Genomic DNA, 9760 nt, shown 5'->3' on the forward strand with positions numbered 1-9760 from the left:
AGGGCCTGCCTGCCTGCCTGCCTGGCGTGTAACCCAACCTCTTTTGTGCTCCCCTGGTTCTGAGGATGCGTCGGTGTGTTAGAAGTCACTGCCATTGACCACTTTTAATCCTCAATCTCTGAATGGGGGCAGAACGAGCCAGCATATTTCGTGTGCACAAGATTCCTAAAGCTCCTGAGACTTTCAGAGGATTTTTATGCACCCCATGAGCCTGCAGCACATTTCCAGTGTGGTACACAATGTTCTTTGGGGAGGTGGCAGAGGGGTGGTTGAAGGACAAGTGGAGATTCCTGGTTCCTTGGTATTCTCAGCAGCGAGATGGCAGGGATTGGGCTTCAAATGTTATTTGCTGCAGACGGCCAAGCATTGCTTGGTTTCCTAGGCAGGCTGTTGTTTTCCTCCGGTTGCAAAGGGAGCAACCCACAGAGTGCGCACAGTGGCTGGCCGGCTTTGGCCATTCCTGTCGGGGTATTTTTAATCGTGGGATATGGGCATCCTTAGGACCCAGGTGGCGCTGTGGTTAAACCACTGAGCCTAGGGCTTGCTGATCAGAAGGTCGGTGGTTCGAATCCCTGTGACGGGGTGAGCTCCCGTTGCTTGGTCCCAGCTCCTGCCAACCAGCAGTTCGAAAGCATGTCAAAATGCAAGTAGATAAATAGGAACCGCTACAGCGGGAAGGTAAACGGCGTTTCCATGTGCTGCTCTGGTTTGCCAAGAAGCGGCTTTGTCATGCTGGCCACATGACCTGGAAGCTATACGCCGGCTCCCTCGGCCAATAATGCGAGATGAGCGCGCAACCCCAGAGTCGGTCACGACTGGACCTAATGGTCAGGGGTCCCTTTACCCTTTACCTTTATGGGCATCCTTAGCACCCAGCCACACTTGAGAAACAGTAATGGGGCAGGAATTTGGTTTGGTTTGCCCTTGTAGGCAAGTCGACCTAATTTTGCACTTTTAAAAGCAGGGTGTGTGAACCGAAGCACAGAGATCCTACAAGATTCACACTTCTCTGAATTTTGCAATGCAGTTCGCCAGCCCAAGCATTGCGTACAACAGTGTATGCGGTAGGGTAAAGCATGCATAGAAAGGTATATATTAGAGGGTGTAACATCAAAAAATGTGTTATATTTGAATTTTGCAAAATAAATAAAATAAGTATGTCCATATTGGACAAAATAGCACGTAAATGTGTACATTAGGAGAAAATTGCACTAAAATATTGCTGAATTTTCATGTGGATTTTTTTTTTTTAAAAAAAGATTTGCAAAATGATGTGGAAATTTGGAGAACCGAAGAGTGGAAAAACTGGAATCTTGAGCAAAACTGATCCAGCTCTATTTCCTCATGCCTACTTCTCCTGTCCTGAATTAGTTCTCCAAGAATTCCAGTGCAGTTCTACATCCTTGCGTAGAAGGAGTGCGGGAAAATTGCATTTGTATGTATTTGTGGCTTCCAGCAACTGCTGCCTCCAACTATGGCGTAGCCACGCTGGCTAGGAGCCACTGAGAGCTCTCTCCTCCTCCACAAATTTGTCCAGTCCTCTTTTAAAACCATCTAGGCATATTGGCTGCCCCTGCTTCCTGTGGGAGGGAGTTCCACAGTTTACACTGTGCAGAAAAAGCCTCCTCTTTCTATATGCAAGGTTATGATGGCTCAACATAAATTATTACTAGATCAGGCTACAAATATATTGTCCTGTTCAGCAGCTCAAAAAAAAAGTGACCAAATGTTTCTCCTGCCCTTCTGCAGATCTCTGCCTTCACTGCTCAGCTGGTTCAAGCCGTCCAGAATGCCGAAAGAATGGATCCCACAGCTGGCCGAACTGCCGGGGTTGAGGTGGCCCACGAGCCCCTCCTCATAGAGACCTACACAGGGCTGATGTCTTTCCTTGGAAACCGAAACAAGCTGGGTTATTCCCTCGCTCGGGGGAGTTTTGGCTTCTGAACGTCCAGCGAATCAGGGGTTTTCCTTTTGTGGTGAATGTGTTGTGTTTATTCCCCCTGCACCTTGAAATGTTGCTAAAGAGGATGGGGGTTGTTAATGAAAGGGCTGTGAGATGCAACACCCCCCCCCACCCGGCCTTATAATGTAGGAAACTGTGTGCTGAGTCCAACCATTTAGCTCATCGTGGGCATCATCTCAGGCTGGAAGCAGCTCTCCAAGGTTGCAGACTTTCCCCAGGAGTAGTCTGGGGATTGAACCAGAGTCCTTCTGCATGCAAAGCAGGTGCTCTGTTACTGAGCTACCGTCCTGGAATGGCAAAACCTCCTTTTGCAGGGTTGAGGGCCACAAAGGGTTTAACCACAGGGTCTGTCTGGAAAGATCTCTCCTCTTGAAAGGAACCACAGTTCTCTTGAAGCCCAACAGCTGCCTGCAAGCCAATGGCCCATCCAGTCCAGCATCCTGTTCTCACAGGGGCCAACCAGATGCCTGGGGAAAACCCGCAAGCAGGACCTGAGCACAAGAGCAACACTCTCCCCTCCTGTGGTTTCCAGCAACTGGTGTTCAGAAGCATTGCTACCTCCAGCTATTGAGGCAGCGTATAGTCATTGTGGCTAACAGGTCAAATGGTGTTCATAGAACTGTAGAAAAGGATGTCATATGGAGGAGGGAGAAAGATTGTTTTCTGCTGCTCCAGAGAAGCGGACACAGAGCAATGGATTCAAACTACAAGAAAGAAGATTCCACCTAAACATTAGGAAGAACTTCCTGACAGTAAGAGCTGTTCGGCAGTGGAATTTGCTACCAAGGAGTGTGGTGGAGTCTCCTTCTTTGGAGGTCTTTAAGCAGAGGCTTGACAGGCATATGTCAGGAATGCTTTGATGGTGTTTCCTGCTTGGCAGGGGGTTGGACTGGATGGCCCTTGTGGTCTCTTCCAACTCTATGATTCTATGATTCTAGAATTGGAAGGGAACCCGACGTTCTTCTAGGTCAGCCCCCTTCAGTGCAGGAATGTCGTATCTGAGGAACATCTGAACACGGTCCTCCTTGTTGTTGTTTTCCATTGCAAGCTTCTCTCCTGATAACTCGGGGATGCTTTAGCTGAGATTCCTGCATAGATGACACTCGGGGTCCTTTCCAGCTCTATGGTTCTATGATTCTATGAGCATTCAGCTCATTGTATCTAAAATGCAGTGACAAGAATAAAGAAAACCCGTGGCACATTTGGGTGAATCTTGCCCTGTTGCCAAAGCAAAACCACCCTCACCTAGTCTCGGGTTTCCACCTCTACAACCTAGGGATTAGCCAAGCCTACCCAGCAAGGTTGTTGTACGAGGCAATGTAAAGATTTTAGAACACTCTGCGGCAGCAGCAGTCCTAAGCCATTGAATTCCAGGGGGCACAATGTGAATTGCTTCAGCTGAGCAATTGGAGCCTGAAGCTGAGGCTCCAATACTTTGACCACCTCATGAGATGAGAAGACTCCCTGGAAAAGACCCTGATGTTGGGAAAGGGAGAAGGGGACGACAGAGGACGAGATGGTTGGACAGTGTTCTCGAAGCCACCAACATGAGTTTGACCAAACTGCAGGACGCAGTGGAAGACAGGAGTGCCTGGCGTGCTCTGGTCCATAGGGTCACAAAGATTCGGACATGACTGAATGACTAAACAACAACAACAACGCTTCTGAACACCAGTTGTTGTAAACCATAGAATCATAGAGTTGGAAGAGACCACAAGGGTCATCCGGTCCAACCCCCTGCCAAGCAGGAACACCATCAAAGCATCCTTGACATATGCCTGTCAAGCCTCTGCTTAAAGACCTCCAAAGAAGGAGACTCCACCACACTCCTTGGTAGCAAATTCCACTGCCGAACAGTTCTTACTGTCAGGAAGGGAAGAGTTGCTCTTGGGCTCAAGTGCTGTTTGTGGGTTTCCCATATTGGGCTTCTTGTCAGTGAAGTTCTACTCAGTATTGATCCAGGGTAGATCCCAATGTATAGTTAGCAGAGTAACAACTTAAACGCGTTGCAGGATTCCCCAAAAATAGACCAGAGGCCCTTGTATTTCATCCAGAGCTTTACTGCTACTGAAGGCAAATGAGCATAATGGTCACAAATCCAATACATTCAGGATTGGCACGGCCCATAAAGAATCCAGTTGCAGCAGACTTAACTTACAATAATTTACAATAACTTACAATAAGACTAAACCTTAACACTGTAGCATACTATGTACAGAACACCACACCAGAAATAAGAGAGATAAGAAAGAGAAAGAGAAACCCAGGTTCTTTCTGGCCTCACTATTATAGTCAGCATGACCTTGACAGAAAGAGAGAAGAGAACCAGTTTAAGCCAGCTGTACTCATCTTCTCTGAAGGAATAACCCAAACATCATGAACCTTCTGCTTGTTGCTTTCACGCAGAGAAGCTTCCAGAACCCTCTTGAATTAAGTGGAATAGGAAAGATCTCTACACATCAGAGCAATGCTTTCTGCACTAGGAAATGCAAACTGTGAGAACAGGAAGCTGGATTAGGAGATAAGAGAGATAATCTGGAAGACAGGTCACACCCACCTGTCCAGGTGATGGAACTGGCTTTGCAGTTGGGTCAGAGAAAGCCAAAGGCACCTGGGGAATTGGGGCTGGTTGCAGGATGGATGGGGTCCCCCCAAAAGTGCCATCTGGTGCCCCCCCTAAGAATGAGACCCACACACACTTCCCATAGCAAATGACAGGTCATGAGGGCCTCATCTAGATGGTCCTGGCACCTCAATCTGTACCCCAACCGTGGACCAGAAGTTATTTTCTTCTCATTGTTTTTTATTTCAGTTATGTCTGTGTTATCTAGATTATTAGCGGGTCATGAGAAGAACAACTGTTGGGAGATTGCTGCTTGAGTTTGATGTTCCTCGTCCCTCTTTGTCTCTTTCCCTTTGTGTACCATGTTTTTTCTTTTTCTATTGTACGTCCGTGGGAAGAGGCTGCCTTGTTTTGATAGTATGTAAGCTGCTCTGGAGGCCTTTATTGGCTGAGGAGCGGCGCAAATGTGGACCCAGTAAAGAAATAAATATTCTGTGTGTTGCCATATTAAGAGTCGGTTGAATTATTTAGAATTTTGGGTCAGGGGAGCATCCATGTCTTTGTTTGAGGGGAGGGCAAAGCGGGGAAGCAGTGAAAGGAATCATTCGGTGTTTAAATAAAATGTGAAAACCTTGACAAAGCTATTGATGAAGTGGAGGAAAGTTAAGTAATCAATTCACAGGTGGGTGGAAATGACATTCAGTTTGCATTTAAAGTTAAATCTTCCTAATTTGTACTTTTGAAAACAATTTGAGAACCGAAACACAACAATTCTTTGGAATCTGCACTGCTCCAAATATTGGACTATGGTTCTCCAGCCAAGTCATGCATACAAAAATGCTCATATTAAGGTAAACCATACATAAAAATGCAAATGTTGGTGGAAAATAAATTTGAAGATACATAAGGAAAATATGGAACGTATTTATATTAGGCAAAATTGCATACAAAATGTATTTATTAGGAGAAATCCGCATTACAATGCTGGTGAATTTTCAAAAATAACCTTTTTTTAAAAAAATAATAATAATAATTGCAAACTGATGAGGGAGTGCTGAAAACTGAACTCAGATTGGAAAAATGAGAAACTGAAAGAAACCTAATGTGATTAAGTCAGCCATCCCTAGTATTCATACGAGGCTTTGTCGAAAATAAAGATGGCAGCTACAAAAGGCCATAGACTCATAGAATGGGAAGAGACCCCAAGACTCAGCTAGTCCAACCCCATTCAGTGCAGCAATCACAGTTAAGTAAGGACTTTTTAAAAGAGAGCCCGGGGCAGATGCCACTCACTGGGGGGGGGGAACCCTGGCAGTGCCCACAGATACTGATGCCAACCTCGCAAGGTTGGCAGCTCAAAGGTCTGAGGCAGACTAGGAGAAATGCAAGTGTCTGTTGCTGGCTTTTGGAGGACTGATGCTATTTCGACGCTATTTTGGAGAAGTGATGTATTCGTTGTATACCTATGATTGCATTTCATCTGACCCATCTAATGCAATTATTACGTTTGCTGATGACACCACCATAATGGGTTTAATTACAGGCGGAGACGAATCTCCGTACAGGGGGAAGGTTCAAAAGGTATCCACATGGTGCTCAGAGAACAATTTGCACCTAAACATTGGCAAGAAAAAGGAGATGGTGTTGGACTTTCGGAGGAAGAGAGGGGAGCTAGCCCCATTGTATATCGGTGGAGAGAGTCCCTTCCTTTAAATACCTGGGAGTTCATCTTAGTGCAGACCTAACTTGGAAGGTCAATACAGCCCAGGTGGTTAGGAAGGCCCAATAGAGACTTCATTTCCTTAGGGTCTTGCGGAAGAACGAGGTTGGACAGCAACTGATGATTTCCTTCTATCGTTCCACGATAGAAAGTGTTCTCTCATACTGCATTACGGTGTGGTATGCTGGTTTGACAGCCATAGACGGAGAGTCCCTACGGAGGGTGGTGAAGACAGCTCACGATATCGTAGGCTGTCCCCTGAGTCCGCTAGATGTTATTGCGGGAGATCGTTGCCTGGAACATTCTCAGGGATGACTCACACCCTGGCCAGCACCTTTTTAATCTCCTGCCCTCGGGCAGGAGATATAGAAGCAGGATAAGCCGCACCAACAGGATAAAGAACAGTTTCTACCCATGGGCCGCCGTGAGGCTGCTGAATGGAAGACAGCAACATTGCAGCTGACGTTCGGGGTTGGTGGTAGTGCGACATACAAGGACTGAGAGATTGGGGGGGGGGACTCGTTTAATCTCACTGTAAACAAGTGGTACAGTGACAATAAAGCATTTCTATTTTCTATTTCTATTCTATTCTATTTGGAGACTTGAGCTCCTGCCTCTCCTCCGGCTGCTCAACCTCTGAGAACAGAAGAAGAGCCCTTCAGCAGGATCAGGCCCATGGTCCCTCTAGTCCCATAGCTGCCAAGTTTTCCCTTTTCTCGCGAGGAAGCCTATTCAGCATAAGGGAAAATCCCTTAAAATAAGGGATAACTTGGCAGCTATGCTTAGTCCAGCATCCTGTTCCCACAGCAGCCACCGGATCCCCCTCAAAAACAGAACCGGAATGCATCAACTCTCCCCCTGCCTCTAATTTGCCAGCAAATACTTCTCTTAATTTTTTTTTCCAACTGGAGAGAGAGTGAACCCAGTTGTTATGGCCAGGAGCCATGGAAGAGCACTCTGCTCCATGAATTTGCCAAGCCGACATTTAAAGCTATCTCCGCTGGTGGCCATCACTGCCCTCTGTGGCAGGGAGTTCCATAGTTCAACTATGTGCCGTATGAAGGAGTTCTTCCTGGTGTCTGTCCTGACTCTCCCACCATTCAGCTTTCCCTGGAGGTTTTAGCATTAGGGGAGAGAGAGAAAATAAACATTTGTCGACCGACTTTATCCAGAATTGAACAGCGTCCCAGAGTTCAGCCTGCTGCATTTGCAAGAAGTGGGGTAGGACCCAGGTGCCAAATATACACAGCTTTCTATTGCATGCTCCTTGCAAGGAAGCTTCCTAGCAGTTGGGGGAAAGCAGGAAGGACTGACTTGATGCAACCATCTACAGATACCTGCATCTTTTAAGAGGCTTGTCGCAATCGCGCACTTTTTATGCAGATGCACGAAAAGGCACACCCCCTCTGCCCCCCTCCCTTGCCTGCAACTTAGTTCACTCCACGGGCAGCAATCCTGCAGGGATATGAGGGCAAGCCCACGCCACATTCCTGCAAAGGACCACAATGTGCAGCAGGATGGAGCCGAGCTGGGGTGGCCGCCTTCGCCCCGCAGCACCAGGAAATGGGAAGCGAATGCAGGGGCCGGTGCAGGATCCAAGCAGGCAACGGTGGCGCAACATTGCCACAATCGGGGCCCACCCCTCTTCTCCGCACCTGCTGTGCCGCCTCCACGGCAAAGACAACCGGCCCTTCCCTCGAGGAAAAAAGACGGGGCCACTCCCTTCCCTCTTCAGCTTACAGGAATTGCCTCGGCCTGAATCACCGTTGGCACGAGGCGGGCACCATATTCTTGGCAATGGGGCCTGGGTGGTGCCAGCTGATACAGCTGCAGGGTCAGGATGAGGCAAGGGCCTGAGACACACTCCCCCAAAGCATTTCTCCCTGAAACCGCATGTGGGTCCCTTTGCAGGCCTTTTTGCCAGGCGCCCACGGGCTGGAGAGCAGAGGAATTCAAACAACTCTCCGTGTTTTGTTTTTCCCTTCTCACCCACGCTGTACCCATTCGACCCAACCTATTTAAGGCATTTCCCCAGCTGCCGGCAAGCTGGTACTTAGTTGCCTTGACTGGGTCACCAGGACTGGATTGAGGTTTGCTGAGGCCCTCAGCTCCGCAAGGTAATGGGGCCCTTTATATGTCCAGCTGTCCTTTGTCAACAACAAATTGTCACTGTTTTGTGTGTTGAATAGATGCTATATGGTAATTGATGGACCTCATAGGTATCTCAAGCCATTTGCACATGCAGAATGTAGGGACCCTATATATAGAAAGGAGCAAACCAGGGATATTTGAGCAAGCAGGCGAGCAGGCGGGGCCCATGACTTACATCCTAGGAGCCTGTTGTTGTTGTTGTTTGGTCGTTTAGTCATGTCCAACTCTTCGTGACCCCATGGACCAGAGCATGCCAGGCACTCCTGTCTTCCACTGCCTCCCGCAGTTTGGTCAAACTCATGTTCGTAGCTTCGAGAACACTGTCCAGGCATCTCGTCCTCTGTCGTCCCCTTCTCCTAGTGCCCTCAATCTTTCCCAACATCAGGGTCTTTTCCAGGGAGTCTTCTCTTCTCATGAGGTGGCCAAAGTATTGGAGCCTCAGCTTCACGATCTGTCCTTCCAGGGAGAACTCAGGGCTGATTTCCTTCAGAATGGAGAGGTTTGATCTTCTTGCAGTCCATGGGACTCTCAAGAGTCTCCTCCAGCACCATAATTCAAAAGCATCAATTCTTCTTTATGGTCCAGCTCTCACTTCCATACATCACTACTGGGAAAACCATAGCTTTAACTATACGGACCTTTGTTGGCAAGGTGATGTCTCTGCTTTTTAAGATGCTGTCTAGGTTTGTCATTGCTTTTCTCCCAAGAAACAGGCGTCTTTTAATTTCGTGACTGCTGTCACCATCTGCAGTGATCATGGAACCCTAGGAGCCTACACAACACAAAACACTGCTGCTGTATGTAGGTTTTATTTTATTTAATTTTTTATCTTATATTTTGGAAATGCACATCCAGGTTTTTTTCCTTTAAATTTTTTGGGGTCCCTAAGAGAGTGGGGCCTTAAGCTAGAGCTTGTTTAGCTTTTACGTAAATCTGGCACTGGGGGTCACAAATTGTGGCTCAAGTAACCAGAGGCCTCCATGTGCAACAATTTATTATTATTATTATTATTATTATTATTATTATTATTATTATTATTATTTTACAAACACATCTAGTCCTGCAGGAACGAGGAAGTTGCTCCTGCAAAATTCCCTCTTCTGTGCAAAGGAATAGAATATGAGAACAGAATAAGAGCTGTTTGGATCAGTCAGTCTAGCATAGCCTGCATATGTCCTGTTTTAATCAGGGCATCCAGGATCACAGAATCCAGTCCTGGAAGACCGGAAGACGCACCCTTCCTGATGTCCAGGTTTTGGGGACGAAAATGTTGGGAGGTACGATCTGGTCCAACATCCTGTCTGTTGTCCCAGTGGCCAAACCACACGAGAAACTATGAATTCCCATCCTTCAGAATTTGCAA

The 9760-nt window shown here is 47.2% G+C and overlaps 1 protein-coding gene across 2 annotated transcripts in view; it reads left to right on the forward strand.

Moving 5' to 3' along the window:
• Positions 1-5031, forward strand: part of TPRG1 (tumor protein p63 regulated 1) — a 48167-nt gene extending 43136 nt beyond the window's left edge. For both annotated transcript variants that reach the window (XM_060274257.1, XM_060274258.1), the window contains one exon: positions 1750-5031. In XM_060274257.1, the coding sequence (XP_060130240.1) occupies positions 1750-1944 (195 nt within the window). In that variant the 3' untranslated portion in view covers positions 1945-5031. The remainder of the gene's footprint in view (positions 1-1749) is intronic.
• Positions 5032-9760: the final 4729 nt, after the last annotated feature.

This window comes from Zootoca vivipara, chromosome 5 (assembly GCF_963506605.1).
Source record: "Zootoca vivipara chromosome 5, rZooViv1.1, whole genome shotgun sequence".
Taxonomy (NCBI): Eukaryota; Metazoa; Chordata; class Lepidosauria; order Squamata; family Lacertidae; genus Zootoca; species Zootoca vivipara.